Genomic DNA, 15,357 nt, shown 5'->3' on the forward strand with positions numbered 1-15,357 from the left:
GCTTGAACTCGGGGCCTGGATGTTGTCCTTGTGCTTTCTGGGTCAAGGCTAGCACTTTACCGTTTGAACCACAGCTCCACTTTTGGCTCTTTTTTTGGTGGTTCATGGAGATGAGAGTCTCACAGACTTTCCTGCCCAGGAACTTTGATCCTCTGATCTCAGACTCCTGAATAGCTAGGATGACAGATGTGAACTGTGGCACCTGGCTGGATTTTGTTCTTGTTTCTGCACTGCATTGAGGTGAGCTTGGTGATCTAAACTGCCTGGGTATTAAGTGTGAATGAGGGCTTGGTGAACACAAGTATTTTAAACTTCAGCAAATCTGTCTTGGGCTCTAGGAAATGGGACTAAGACCACTCTTTCATAACTGTTAAAATCACACCTAGTATTTAACAAAGTGAGCATAAAGTTTGGGGCTTTTCTTTGGTCAGAATTTTCTTCTATGTTGTTGTTTTAGGGTTTGTGGTCTCCTAGTGCTATCACAAGGCTCAGAGGGCTCGTGGAAGACGGCCTCTTCAGGAGAGGAGATATTTTGAAACCCTTTTTAAAATTTTTTCTTATTTATTGTCAAAGTGATGTACACAGAGGTTACAGTTTCATACCTTAGGCATTGGATACATTTCTTGTACTGTTACCTCCTCCCTCATTCCCCCCTCCCCTCTCCCCCGAAACCCTTTTGTTTTAAGCCACCAATATTTTTACCAGGAATATTTTAGGGTTTTTAACACAGTTCACAGTTCATTTGTACATTGCACGTGTGTGTGTGTGTGTGTGTGTGTGTGTGTGTGCGCGCATGTGTGCTGGTCCTGGGTCTTGGACTCAGGGCCTGTATGCTGTCCTTGAGCTCTTTTGCTCAAAGCTAGCACTCTACCACTTGAGCCACAGCTTCACTCCTGGCGTTTTGGTGGTTCATCAGAGACAAGAGTCTTGTGGAGACTTTTTCTGCCCTGGCTGGCTTCAAACTGCGATCCTCAGATCTCAGCTCCCTGAGTAGCTACGATGATAGGCCTGAGCCATCAGCACCTGGCCTATTGCACACATTTTAAGCTTAAATCTGAGTTCTTCACGTATGTTCTAAGTTGTTATTCCTACAGGGGGTGGTGTTCATATCAGACTTATCATCTCCTTGGTGGCTTCAGGTGATGGGTAAGTTTTCCTCAACTTCCCTGAGCGTCACAGGTGTACTCTCCCTCCCTGCCCCCACCCCCCTGTGGTGGTACCTCACCCCCATCCACCCAAAAAGTCCACAAGATCCCATTCAATGGAAGAAGCTAGGCACGACCCTGCATACCATTGCCTGCCATGGCACAAATCCTGGAATAGGTGGGTCTCAGTTCAGGCTCGGGCCTAAGCAGAAAGCTAGACCTAGTCTCAAAAACAAGCCAAGCAACAAAGGAGTGGAAGCATGGCTTGGTGGCGGGTACGAACCTCAGGACTACTGGGAACGAAGAATGGACCAATCTGGAAATTGTCGCAAGATTGTGCCAGAGGCACTCAGATACCAGGGTTCTGTTCTCTATCAGGTGCTATTTGGAGAATAGTGTTCAGTTCAGGGGCGCTAGCTTTTGGCCTATAGGCCTCATCTCCTGTGAACTCAAGAACTTTCTAGGCTCCCAGCCAAGTCCTGACCCTCTCCCCCAGGTCCCGCTTCCTCCATATTGCCAAGGCATATTTTTTCCTCAGGCAAGGCCCAAGCGCTGGGCCCAGCATCAGGATGGAGGTGAATAGGCTGCCCGTCCTCTCCATCTTCCGGTTGCAGTGGCTCCTGCGGGAGCTGGACAAGGAGGAGTTCTGGGCATTCAAGAAGACGCTGAGGGAGAGGTATGTGGAGCTATCCCACCACATGCTGCCCCAGGCCGAGTTGGAGCTGGCAGGCCCGGAGCGCCTGGCCTTCCTCCTGCACGAGTACTATGAGAAGCCTGTGGCCTGGGTCATCACCAGCAACATCCTGGAGGACATGGACCTGCTGGCACTTGCGCAGGAGGCCCGGCAGGAGATGAGACGCGAGGCTCAGGGTATGTCCAGGGGTGGGTGGCCCCCTGGGGAGGCAGCCTCAGGTCCCACGGGAAGGGGGCGTCCCTCAATGTCCCCCAAGACCCCAAGTGCATCTTTGTAGTGTGAGTCTCCACCATCTTGGTGATTGCTCCCATTTTGCTCTCTGGGCCACAGGATATTCACTGCCTCAAATAGAAGATTTCAGAATAGCAAATACTGAGCAAGGACCAGAGGAAAAAGCAATCTCAGGTTTGTTCTGGGAGGGAAGGAGTCAAAGATGGAGGTGTTCAGTTACCTGGCAAATAGCTGTACTTGAGGACTAGACTCTTGACTTTTTTCTTTTTCTTTTGGTTGGACATGGGGCTTTAACTCAGGGCTGTCCCTGAGCTTTTATATTCAAGGCTAGTGCTCTACTACTTTGAGCCACAGCTCCACTTCCAGTTTTCTGGTGGTTCACTGAAGAGTATCACAGCCTTTCCTGCCTAGCCTGGCTTTGAACCATGATCCTCAGATCTTAGCCTCCCGAGTAGCTGGGATGACACGCTAGACTCTTGACCTTCCTTCCCTCTTGATGCTACCAGGGTTTTGAACCCATGGCCTTGAACTTACTAAGCAGGCACTCTCTAGTGCCATGTCTCCAGCCCTTTTTCGCTGTTTTGAGATGGAGTCTCTGTCTGTGTCTCTGTCTGTTTGTCTCGTCTGTCTGTCTGTCTGTCTGTCTGTCTGTCTCTCTCTCTCTCTCTCTCTCTCTCTCTCTCTCGGCCTGGATGGATCTCAGTGCTCTTTTTTACACTTCCCGCAGACCTGGGGCAGCATGTGTGTGTGGCTGCCTCAAACCTGTTTGTGTGCAGTAAGCTCTGAGACCAGGTGGTATGGTGCTCTGCCTGTGTGCAAGGTTTCTGTGCCTGGGATTTCTGGTTGAATTTTAGGATGAAATTCAACAATTTCTGGTGGAGCCGGGAAGGAGAGGTGAGCAGGGACTCAGGTAGGGACGTCCCTTCCCTCCATGATGCAGGGTGATGGTTGGGTAGATTGATAGCTTTGTTGGTGGTGTTGACTCTTCCAGGCCAGCGACTCTGGCCAAGCTGTTACCACCTAGAGACTTCTTTCCTTCCCTTATGTTCATAAACGAGTTGTTGGTAAATGAGTTCACTAGTATATCACCTTGTTCTCGGATGCGGGGGTAAGAGGCGTTGATCTCACTGTGCTCATTGCAATCTAAAACTGGATCTCGGGCTGGGAATATGGCCTAGTGGCAAGAGTGCTTGCCTCCTATACATGAAGCCCTGGGTTCGATTCCCCAGCACCACATATATAGAAAAGGCCAGAAGTGGCGCTGTGGCTCAAGTGGCAGAGTGCTAGCCTTGAGCAAACAGAAGCCAGGGACAGTGCTCAGGCCCTGAGTTCAAGCCCCAGGACTGGCAAAAAAAAAAAAAAAAAAAGCTGCATCTCCACTGGATTTGAACTCAACACTTGCCATTCCAGTGTGCTCTGCCCTCTGGCCGAGTCAGCAGTGCCCGCGTTTCCAGGCACGGTCCCCAGAACTGTGGCATGGCAAAGCCCAACATGAGGTTCCCACAGTGGCCAGCATGTCTGCCTCAAGTTACCAGGACTTTCTTCTTTTCTCCACAGAAGCTTCCAGCGCTGAAAATGACGCTCCATCACAACACAGGGAAGAAGGTGAGGGCTACTGACCCCCGTGCTGCCAACTCAGGATGGGATAGAATGTGGGGTTCAGGTGGTGTGAAGGGGATCTGTGGGCCCCGACCCCCAAGAAATTGGTTGCTTGGCAAAGAGAACGGGGCTGCAAGTCCCATGGTCTCTCTGATCAGAAGCCAGAGCCTCTGTGATCTGAGCACCCAGCTTGAGCTCATCTAACCTTGAGACGTCCATCCAAGGGTGGCCAAGTGCTTTGTTCAAAATTCCTTGAAGGTTGTTCTTTTCCTCCCTCCTGGCTGGTTGCTCTTAATGCTTGAGCCACACCTCCAGTCCAGCTTCTGGCTGGTGAATGAGAGATAGCTCACTTGGGATTTTCTGCACAAACTGGGAGGCTTTTCTTAGGTTCTCTTCTGAATAAAACCCAGTGGGAACACGTGGTGAGGGAAGCATGCCTCTGGTCTCTGTCTTCTAGTCCATGAACTAAACCAAAGTGAGGAAATAAAGCTGACGACTGAGCCTCTAGAATGTGTGTGTGGGGGTAGGGGATGGGGAGTATGGGAGCTGGCCATGAAGATCTTAGGAAAAGCTGCTTGAGGCTTTGTTCTTTGACAGAGAAAACATATTCTGTAGAAGTTCACACTTGGTCATTTTTATTTATTAATTTTGTGTGTTCAAGTCCTGGGGCTTGAACTCAGGGCCCTGACACTGCCTCTGAGCTTTACCACTCAAGGCAGGTATTCTGCCACTTGAGCCACAGCTCTACTTCTGGCTCTTTGTGGTTCTGCTCAGGCTGGCCTCAAACCAAGATCCTCAGATCTTAGCCTACTAAGAAGCTAGTATTATAGGCACAAGCCACCAGCACTCAGCTAAATTAAAAAAAAAAAGTCAGTTGTAGGGTTGAACTCAGGGCCTGGGCACTATCCCTGAGCTTTTGTGCTCAAGGCTAGTGCTCTTCCACTTTGAGCCACTTCTAGCTTTCTGGTGGCTAATTGGAGATTAGAGTCTCATGGACTTTCCTGCCCAGGCTGGCTTTGAACCACGACCCTCAAATCTCAGCCTCCTGAGTTGCTAGGTTTATAGGTGAGAGTCACCAGTGCCGGGCTAAAATTTTACTTTTAATGGCCATACATGAACGATATGAGGGATTTCACTGTGTTCACCCCATGGCTGCGTGCAGCAATCAATGCACAAGTTCTCGCCTCTTACATCCTTTTTGATAAAGCTCACGCTGCCAAAGAGCCTGACTCAGTGCTTGTGCAATGGTCACACATTCACTCAACCTTCACCCCAAATCCCAGAACCTTTCCTGTCCCCAAGGCAGGCCTCCCCCAGTTCCTGCAGCCACAGGCCTGCTGCCACACCCGTGTTCTAGCTCCTTCTGAGCCTCTTCTATATAGGAAGCTGTTAGAGTTGATCTGCATTGTGGCATGGGTCAGCACTTCATTTATCGACACGGCATAGTATTCTACCACGTGGACTCAGCGCCTTCTCTCTCTGTTCTTCAGTTGTGGGATCTCGGTGTTTTCCCGCTGGGGCTGGTGTGCCCAGTGCTGCTGTAAATCTGTAGTTATGTGTTTAATTATAGTTGTGTACTTAATTACATACCATATAATAGAAATGATATAGATATATAATTATATAATTATGTTACTTATATTATCATTATAAGTTTTACATAATTACTTATGTAGTACATGTTTTATGGTTATAATATTTAATCAGTGCCCTGTGGGCATTTCAGTTTAACTAAACCCCAGGCTTTCTTCAAACTCATTTCTGTTTTCCTTCTGCCCTTCTCCCATCCAACCTTGTGCCATGGAGATGAGAATTCAGGCTACAAAGACCATGTGCTGACCATATTTACCCAGGAGCTGGACGGACACCCTGAGGCAAACCCCACTGAAGGCCTCGACATGCAGGCACTGGCTGGCGCCTTTGACCCCGACCAGAAGGGCTTCCGGCCCAGCATAGTGGTTCTGCAGGCCCCATCGGGCCCTGCGGGACGGGCTCTGTCCCGCAGGATCTTGCGGTGCTGGGCACAGGGTGCACTCTACTGTGACTTATTCTCCTATGTCTTCCTCCTCTCGGCTGGAGAGCTGCGGGGGATGAAAGAACAGAGCCTGGTGGAGCTGATGGCCAGGAACTGGCCCAACCACCAGGTCCCCAAGGCCAAGATTATGTCCCAACCCCAGCGGCTCCTGTTCATCGTGGACGGGCTAGAGGAGCTGGGCACTGCCTGGTGCCATGAGCAGGCGAGGCTCTGTGCAGACTCCACAGAGAGGCAGCCCATGGCGGCCCTCATGTACAGCCTGCTGCGGAAGGCACTGCTCCCCGCATCCTCCATCCTCATCATCACCACGGATGAGGGCGTCCAGCAGCTCAAGGCTGTGGTAGCGTCTCCCCGCTACCTGGTGGTTCGGGGGCTGTCCATGGAGGGCGGGGCTGAGCTTGAAGACCTCACGGCCGACAGGGTGGAGGCGCTGGTCTCGGGGTTCATGCTGACCGGATCCTGGCTGCTCAGCTGGCACCAGGCATCGCTGGTGTGCAGGCTGCTGTGTGCGGCTCTGAGGCTGCCGGGGGCACAGGGCGCCTGGATGCAGGGGCTGGCTGGTCACAGCCTCACCGGCTTCTACCTCACCTACCTGTTACACCAGGTAGCCCCTGGCCGGCCCTGCCTGGGCCAAAGGGAGCAGGTGACCCTGTGGGGCCTGTGCAGCCTGGCTGCCTACGGCTTGTGGGGCGGGAAGACCCTGTTCCACAGACGACACCTGAGGGCCCACAGGCTGAGGAAGGTCACGGTGGAGGCCCTGGTGCGCTCTGGCCTCCTCCTGAGGCAGGATGCTGGCTACACATTCCCTAACCCTAGCCTCCAGGGCTTCTGTGCCGCCCTGTTCTACATCCTGGTGGGGTCGGGTGGGTGGCCCTTCGGCCCCCGGGGCCACGTCAGGCCTGAACTGGACTTGCGGCCCAGCAGCCTCTCCCCTCTCCTGCTCTGGGTGAAGCACTTCCTGTTCGGCTTCCTCAGCCCACCTGTGGCCTGTGCCCTGAGGACCCGGCTTGGCCTCCTGGCCTGCGAGGAGCTGCGGCACTTGCTGCAGCACTGGATCTCCCTGCTCGGCCGGCAGGGCAGTGCGGCCCCAGCCGACGTCCTGGATGCTTTCCACTGCCTCTTCCAGACGCAGGATGAGGCCTTTGTTTGTGGGGCTCTGAGCGGCTTCCAGGATGTGCGGCTCCCAGTGAGCCACTGGATGGACTTGCTGGTGTCCTCCTTCTGCCTCCAGTCCTGCCCGGCACTGAGTAGCCTCCAGATCGACGTCAGAGATCTCTTCTTCCCAGAAAAGCTGCAGGAGCTCGGCCCAGCTGGCCCACCGTGAGTATCGAGAGCACTGCACGCAGCCTGACCGCAGGCCGGCTGCTGGGGTAAGCTCCTGGCCCCTGGTTCTTAGGTGCATGGTGGGCTCACGTTCCATTTTCTTTACACCTGGGGGGGGAATCTAGAAGGAAACATGGGAGAGGTGGGGGCTCCTGATTGTCCCCCTGTGTGTGTCGAGGTATTTCAGGGCCAGGCTGGGTGGAAGGCAGGTGGTGTGGGCAGTGGGCACTGGCCTCTGCCATCCCCATGGTGGCTGCTCGCAGCTGCGTCTCTCACTCTCCCTGCAGTGGGCTGGCAGTCAAGGCTGTCCTGGAGGAGCAGTGGGAGCACCTCTGCTCTGTGCTCAGCACCCACCCCAGCCTGCGCCGGCTCCACCTGGGTAGCAGCGTCCTGAACGAGTGGGCCATGAAGACGCTGTGCGAGAGGCTGAGGCAGCCGTCCTGCGGCGTCCAGGCGCTGATGTGAGCCTGCCCCGCCCCATCCACCTGGGTGGGAGGTCCTCACCATGGGGGGGGGTAGGGGGGACTTGCCCTGGGAACCCTACATACACATCCTGAGGAAATGGCCTGCTTTCCTTCTACACCATGTCAGCACTGGGATTTGAACTTGGGGCCTCCCACTTTGCTACATGAGCATGCTACCACTCTAACCACACACCTAGCTCCCTTCAGCTGTCTCTGTAGTAGAGCCTCACACTTTATTTTTCCCAGTGGACCTGGCCAGCAATCATCTTAGTTAAACTTCCTGAAGTGGGAGGCTGGGGGGCGGGGCATCTTCCTCACATTTTGCCTGGGCTGGCCTCGAACTGTCATTCTCCTGATCTTTCTATCTCTTGAGTAGCTAGGGTGCCAGGTGTGAGCCACTGCGCCCAGCTCCCTGCCTCACCAACCTTCAATTCTTTTGGTTGCCTCAAATGTCTCCCCCTTAAGCCCACTCATCCCACTCCTCCTCTGGCTCCTAACACTCTGAAATTTCCCACCATGCGTGTCTTTGCTGTGTGTATGTATCTATAACAGTAACACTTAGCTTCAGAGCCTCAGGACACAAAGGGTTAACAAGTCCCTCTTCCTTGTGTCTGTGTCCCCCCACTAAGCCTTAGTCCCATCATGCATCACGGCCACCTTCCCCTGCTCTCTGTGGCAGTACAGTACCCATTATAGACTGGTGTGTGCCGCTTGTAACTGGGTACTGTTCTGACATTTGGCTCCTTCCACGCAGCAAAGAGCTGCGAAGGACTGCCCCTTTGCCCAGGATTACAACAGAGCAGAGTGTCTGACCTCTCCCATGGCCATCTACTTGAAGCCACAGGAGGGCAGAGGTTGCCAGTGCCCTGTAACACCAAGCACTTGCTGCTTTTAAAATGAGCACAGTAGCTCACACCTATCATCCCAGTTACTTGAAAGGCAGAGATGGGGGCGGGGGGGGGGGCAGAAATCACAGTTTTTGAGTCCAGCCTGGGTGACCAGTGCCTGAGATTCCGTCCCAAGCAATGGCTGGGTGTGGTGGTAGATGCCTGAGGTCCCAGACACTAGAGAGGTATAAATGGGAGGGTGATACAAGGCCACAGTGTGGGAGAGCATGAGATCCTTTTAAACTGACCCAACACAAAAAGAGTTTAGGATATGGTTCAAGTGGCAGAAAGCATCAGCATAACAAGAGCTAGGCCTTGAGTTCGAACCCCAGTAACACACACACACACACACAAACACACACACACACACCCGAATTGGAAAAAGATTAGATCTTGGAGAAAGGTGAATGGGAAAGCTGGGGCCCACCCGCATTTCCAGCATCCGGATTGTCACGTCTCTCTGCAGATTGAAAAACGCAGAGATTTCCTCCAGCCTCCAGCACCTGTGGATAATCCTCGCCACCAATCAGAACTTGAAACACATCTACTTGGCCAGCACTCTGCTGAGAGACAAAGATGTGGAGGCCGCCTGTGAGGCCCTGAGACACCCCAACTGTTCGCTGACATCTCTGCAGTGAGTCTGGGGTCCGATCTCTATGTGCCACTTCTGATGTTTGCTAATGGGGTGCTGGGGATTGAACTCCAGACCTTACACTTGCTAGGCAGGTGCTACTCTACAACTTCAGCCATTCACCTGACCTCTTTTTGCTTTTATTACTTTTCAGGTAAGATCTTGCAGGTGTTTTTGCTCTGGCCAGCCTAGACTTCACTTCATTTGCCACTGCCTCCCATGTACCTGTGGGTACCATGTACCTACAGGCAAACACTACCATGCCCAGATTATTTGTTCAGAATGGAGTCTTGCTGGTTTATGGTCCAAGCTGGCAGCAAACTGTGATCTTTCCAAGTATCTGGGATTATAGGCTTATGCTGCCACTCCCAGTGTGCAAGTGGAGCTACAAAGCTGTAAAAGGAGAAGGAAAGACTCAGGGTCGTGGCTGGTTGGTGGTGTCCATGTGTGCCCAGCTCTCACAGACAAGGCTGTCCTGAGCCGTCCATATCAGGAGCTTGCATGGTGCCCAGGTGATCCCGGACAGAGGGGGAATGGGGTGGAGAGGTGTGCACATTGCCAGTTCACCCCGCCCCAAGGAACCTGAATGAGCATAGGCCGGGGCGGGTGAGTGGACATTGTGAGGGGGCAAGAGCCTGTGGAGCCCATGGCTATGGGATGGGAGAATCCACTGCATTGTGGGAGCTGTCTGCTCTGTGGAAGGATGGGAAGGATGCATTGCATCATGGAAGCTCTTTGTAGGGGGCATGGCAGAGTGCATTGCATTGAGGAAGCTATCTCTGCAGGGGGCAATGGAGAGAACGCACTGCATCGTGGGAGCTCTGTAGGGGGGCTGGCGAGAGTGCACTCCATCATGGAAGTTCCCTGCAGGGGTATGGGGAGAACGCACTGCATCATGGGAGCTTTCTCTGCAGGCTGGATTCCTGTGAGCTGAGCCATGCAGGTTACCAGATGCTCTCCCAGGCCCTCAGTGCCCCCATCAGCCTGACGTCTCTCAGCCTGGCAAGAAACAAGATGACGGACCAGATCCTGCAGCACTTCTGTGATGCCTTGAAGAACCCGCAGTGCTCCCTGAGGAGGCTGATGTGAGTCCTGGCCTTGCCAGGAACTTTGGTGGGGGGGGGGGGGGAATCCAGGGCCCTCCAGTGCTGGGTGGCAGAGCTTAGAGAAACTCTGGGGATGAGGATGGGCTCTGAAGGCCCAAGGAAGCCTTAGAGATCCAGGCCCATGTGCACACAGTGCCAGGCCCAGCCTTGGCAGCAGTGTTGTAATTCTCCTAGCTGAGACCCACTTGGAGGTCAGTAAGAGCAATGGAGAGGAAACAGCATTTCAATTTTTGCTTCCTGGAGCTGGTGGGAAGGGCAGCTCGGGAGACTCATGGGGGTGGCCAAGCAGGTTTGTCACCAGTGACAGAAGAGCTGGCACATGTGCGCTCCTTACATATCACGTGTTTGCGGCATGGGGGAGGGCAGTAACTCTGATGTAACCAGGAGGGGAGCTGGGGACAGGGAACAGGTTATAGACCAAATACTAGCACCCATGACACCATGGAGGCCGAGGGCTGGGATCCCAGCAGCAGCCCGTGGACCTCCTGTCCCCAGGCCCAGGCCAGCCAGGGCCTCCTCACAGGGAAGGGAAGGCTGGGGGGCCATGGATCAACTGCATGTGCTCAGCCAGGCCCTGCAGAGGGTTCCGCCACTTCCTGCTCCCCAAAACTGTGGGGGTGATTGACATGTGATCTCACAAGTTACAGTCTGTCCCCCACTTGGGCCTGTAGGGGTGGTGGGGAGAGGGTAAACCCGAGCCCCCTCCCTTCTCTGGGGGGCTCTTTTCCTGCAGACTGGACAGCTGTGGCCTCACAGACACCAGCTCCCAGCTGCTGGCCTCAGCCCTCATGAGCAACCCCAGCCTGACACACCTGTGCCTGTCGAACAATAACCTGGGGGCCGACAGGCTGAGCCTGCTGTGCCTACTGAGGTTGCCCAGCTGTGCGCTCCAGCGGCTTGTGTGAGTCCCCCTTGTTTGGGAGGAAACTGGGGCTCTCCAACAGGAAGCTGAGTGGTGGGTGTGTGTGGTAGTCCTACAAGTAAGGGACTTGAAATGCACAGAGACCCCCATATCCACAGGGAGCTAGTCCTGGGACACCCCCCCCCCCCCCCCCCCCGCCGCAGATAGAGTCCAGATGCTCGAGTCTTTGTAGAAAAGGCTTTGCTATTTGCATATGACCATGAAGCTCCTCCCATTTGCTTAGCCATTGTCCAGATTATTTGTATTCACTTGTTACTAGTCGTAGTAGTGCCAGAGTTTAGAACTCATATCCTTGAGCATGCTAGGCAGACTCTTGTCTGACTCTGCCCAGGGCTCCCATCTTGCCGTCCTGCCCCTTTCACAATGGAACCACCAGTGACCCCGGTGTCCGTGTGATTCCTGTAGAAGCGTGTGGTGTGGTAGAGTGGCATCTTAGCTAGGCATGGTGGTACATGCCTGGAATAGTGGTACTCCAGAGGCTGAGGAAGGAAGGTTGGTCATTTCAGGGAGAAGGGGGGGAGGGGACTAGAACCTTAATGCATGTCGACCTCCTGAGTGTCATGGTTCATCATGACTGGTGGATCAAGTGACACCTCACTCAAGTTGGGGTCCCAATCCACACACCCCAGAACAAAGGGGGCTCTGTGGAAGTGGTTTAAGTGTCCTGGGTCTCCCCTGGGCAGGCTATTCTCAGGGCACTGATGTAAGAACAAAGGTCCTGAGAAGGGAAAAGAGGAGGAACTGACTCTGAGGTTGGAGGGACATTGACAATCTCTCTGAATCTGTTGCGATAGCCAAGTAGATAAAGAGGCCCATGCTGTAACCCCAGTGACTCAGGAGGCGGCGATCAAGGGATAAAGGTTTGAGCCAGCCTGGGCAAAGAACTGAGACCCCATGACAATGAGTGAACCGAGTGAGGTATTGGATGCCTGCCATCCCATCCACTCAGGAGACACAGGTAGCAGGGCTTGAGTCCCAGTTCAGCCCTAGGAAAAAAACACAAGATCCTACTGGAAAACCAGGCAGCAGGGGCCGTGTGTGTGTGTGTGTGTGTGTGTGTGTGTGTGCAAGGCAGAGGATGGTGAAAACTTGGCTGCAGGTGCATCTGTGAGCACCTAGGTGTCTTGCAAATGTAAAGCTGTAAGATGGAGGAAATGGATTCCATCTTGGGGTCCCCACTCCACCTTAGAGATAACCCCTGGGGTCAGGTTGGACTGAGCTCAGACCCATAGGACAGTAGGCCTGGGCTTTATGTAGAGCCTGGGATCACATGGAAATAGTAGCCATGGGACATGACCCCCCTTCCCGCACAGCAGTGGGCTAGGGTGGGGTGGCCCATGGCGGGTCACACACGGGTGACACTCCTGTGTTGCCCCCCAGCCTGAACCACTGTCACCTGGGAGTGACCAGCTGTGGATTCCTGGCATTTATACTGCTGAACAACTCAAGCCTGACGCACCTGAGCCTGAGCATGAACCCCCTGCAGGACAGTGGGCTGCAGCTCCTGTGCGAGGCCCTCCAGGGGCCGTCCTGCCGCCTTCAGGGCCTGGAGTGAGTACCAAGCCGGCCGGAACCACACACAGTCCGAGTCCCCACTGTTGCCCCAGAAGCCAGGACTTGGAGCATGTCTCTTGCAGGGTGGCAAGTTGTAACCTCACCTCAGCGTCTTGCAAGTCCCTGGCCCGCGTCCTAGGGCAGAGCAAGCACCTGAGGAGCCTGGACCTTGCCACTAACGCCCTGGGGGACAGCGGAGTGGCCACACTGTGTGAAGGGCTGAAGGCAGAGCATGGCTCCCTGAGGAGACTTGGGTGACTTCCTGGGGGACCCTCTGCACCCCAAAGCGGGAGGGTGCCTGGGGAGGCAGCTGGGGCTGGGATGAGCGCCTTTGACTCTCAGGACCTCCGTGTGCTTAGAATGACACCTGGGCAGTGAGGGCTGCTTAACTGCCAGCGTGGCCAGAGGAAGGGGACAGGGTCAGGGGTCAAAGGCTCGAACAACCTGTGGGCACAGAGCCAGGCAGCAGCCTGGGGGGGGGTGCAGTGGGGGTGTGGTGACACAAACCCACCCAGCAGGAAGGGTGGTCAGGAAGCAAGGAGTGGTACAGTGATGCACCAGCACCAGCAGGACTGAGCACGGCTGAGCCCTCTCCCTAAGCGGGGTGTGGCCCTCGCACTTGTACACCGCGTGTGGAACCGGATGTGAACGTGCCATGAATGGGGCCAGATTCCAAAGTGATAGAGAGGAGGAGGAGGAGAACAAGATGGAGATGAGGAGATGGAAGAGGCTACACTGCAGACAGTGTCACCTCCTGCATTACTGAGCACCATATGCCAGGGGTCGGGGAGGGGTCAAGCTTGGGGTCCCTTGGGTGTTTCTGGTGTTCTGGCGCTGCAGGTTGGAGGCGTGTGGCCTGACCTCAGATTGCTGTGCCATGCTGTCATCCACCTTGTCCCGCAACAAGAACCTGACCAGCCTGAACCTGCTGCGTAATGACTTCAGCCCCTTGGGGGTCACCATGCTGTGCTCTGCCTTTGCGCACCCCTTGTGTGGCCTGCAGGTGATTGGGTGAGTCCCCGCGGTACGGAAGGAAGCAAACCTGGTATTCCAGGTGGTGGCAATGCACGGGTCAGGAGGCAACTGAGGTGTGGCCCCATGCGGGCCTCGCTGTTCTGTAAGATTCTGGTGAAAGCCATGGGACGAGCCCGGGGTTTGCGTTTAGCATGTGGTGCAACCAGGCTAGGGCAGGAGAGGCGGTTGTGGTAGAGCAGGAGATGTAAGAAAAGGGCCAGCTGGGAGCCATGGCTCAGCGGGTGTGAGGATTTGTCTTTATGAAAGACGGAGTCCCACCATGTAGTCCAGGCTGATCTGGAACACATGGTTCTCCTGCCTCCACTGGGATTACAGGCATGCTCCACCACAAGTAGCTGGATATGGTTATCCTGGTGTGTATATTATAAAATGACAGTGTGCGCTGGCTAGTAAGGCACTGCACAGGGTAGAGAGTACATGTGTGTTGACTGCCAGCCTTTGACAATATGAGGGGTCACCAGGGCACTGAGTGACGGATGGCGGTGGAACCCCACCCTGGATTTCAGGCTGGCCTTTCATGGCCCGTGTCTGCACTGCAGACACTTTGTGCAGGGTGGAGAGGGTGGCCCTTTGCCCCTTTGGACAACACCTGGCATCCATGAGGCAGCTCAAAGGACCGAAGAGCCACATAGCCTCTCTACATGGCTGGGAGGGATGGCAGAACTCAGTCACCACAGCGGCTTTGAGATTCCTTTGCACTTAGGGACTTTGCTGCTTGCAGTCCTTGATGGAAGTGGGGGACACCCACAGTGAGATCTTGGCCTGACCAGCCCCCTTTCTCCACAGCCTGTGGAAGCAGCAGTACCCCAAACCGGTCAGAAAGCTGCTGGAGGAGACACAACAGCAAAAGCCCCAACTGGAATTCAGGGGTGATTGGTACTCCCTCGAGGAAGATGATCGGCTTTGGTGGAAAAGATGAAGGCTTGGAGATTCTCTCTCTCTCTCTCTCTCTCTCTCTCACACACACACACACACACACACTGACAGGACGGGAGCACCTCCAGGAGGACGGCAGTCTCTGGCTCCTGCCCGGCCCATGTGTGTCCCCGCAGCCCAGTCATTGCACCCAAAGGCCGTGACCTTCACTTCCCAGGACCTGGGTGTATACAATGACCCTTGAGCACTTGGGGATTAAATAAACACCGAGCATCTGAACTGCCATATGGTCCTCAAAAGTGACCCCAAATTAGATGACACAGCTCATGTCTGAACATCAGAGGTGGCACCGTGGTTCCAGGTCTTGACACAAAGCTGATTTTACTCAGTGGGATGGAGAGCTGCCCACCATGTCTTCCTGGACAGGTCAGGGCTCTGTAGCTGGGATTGGGGGAAGGGGTACATAGGGCTCAGGAACTGAATGTTCAAGCTGTCAGTTGGCACCCTCGGGTGAGGCCAGCTGCTGGGTGACCCTTCCTGGTGAGCAAAAGGCAAGCTGAGCTCAATGGTTGGCTTGCAGCTCTGTTGGGTAGATACTAGTTTCCAGGACCTTGGAACAATTAATCTTGGGGGAAGGGGGTTTCATTTCTGCACAATTTGTTGGGGGGGGGGGAGGGTCTGCCTTCTTTTGCTCTAACAGCTAATCAATGCAAAGAAAAAGGACTTTTTTTTTTTCATTGGGGCAATCTTAGTCCACAAATGGCTCACTGTGGCGAGGCAGCCCATCATAGCACAATCACAGGACATGGCAAACCCCACTCAATCCTCTGGAGAATCAGGGAAGGGGAGGGGCTA

General features: G+C 54.4%; 1 protein-coding gene across 1 annotated transcript; it reads left to right on the forward strand.

The window, feature by feature from the left end:
• The first annotated feature begins 1,714 nt into the window (after positions 1–1,714).
• On the forward strand, positions 1,715–14,780 carry Nlrp5 (NLR family pyrin domain containing 5). Its single transcript, XM_048369003.1, has 10 exons — positions 1,715–2,015; positions 5,476–7,024; positions 7,315–7,488; positions 8,845–9,012; positions 9,924–10,094; positions 10,849–11,016; positions 12,418–12,588; positions 12,675–12,845; positions 13,432–13,602; positions 14,413–14,780. The coding sequence occupies exons 1-10, from the start codon at positions 1,715–1,717 to the stop codon at positions 14,543–14,545; spliced, it is 3,177 nt and encodes a 1,058-aa protein (XP_048224960.1). The 3' UTR covers positions 14,546–14,780.
• Positions 14,781–15,357: the final 577 nt, after the last annotated feature.

Source organism: Perognathus longimembris, chromosome 20 (assembly GCF_023159225.1).
Source record: "Perognathus longimembris pacificus isolate PPM17 chromosome 20, ASM2315922v1, whole genome shotgun sequence".
NCBI lineage: Eukaryota > Metazoa > Chordata > Mammalia > Rodentia > Heteromyidae > Perognathus > Perognathus longimembris.

Bases quoted from the DNA above. Each gene is read 5' to 3' on its own strand.
- Nlrp5 (XM_048369003.1), top strand. From the start codon at position 1,715: ATGGAGGTGAATAGGCTGCCCGTCCTCTCCATCTTCCGGTTGCAGTGG. The intron at 11,017-12,417 runs GTGAGTCCCCCT...GTTGCCCCCCAG, and splicing joins TGTGCGCTCCAGCGGCTTGT to CCTGAACCACTGTCACCTGG. The intron at 13,603-14,412 runs GTGAGTCCCCGC...CTTTCTCCACAG, and splicing joins TGTGGCCTGCAGGTGATTGG to CCTGTGGAAGCAGCAGTACC.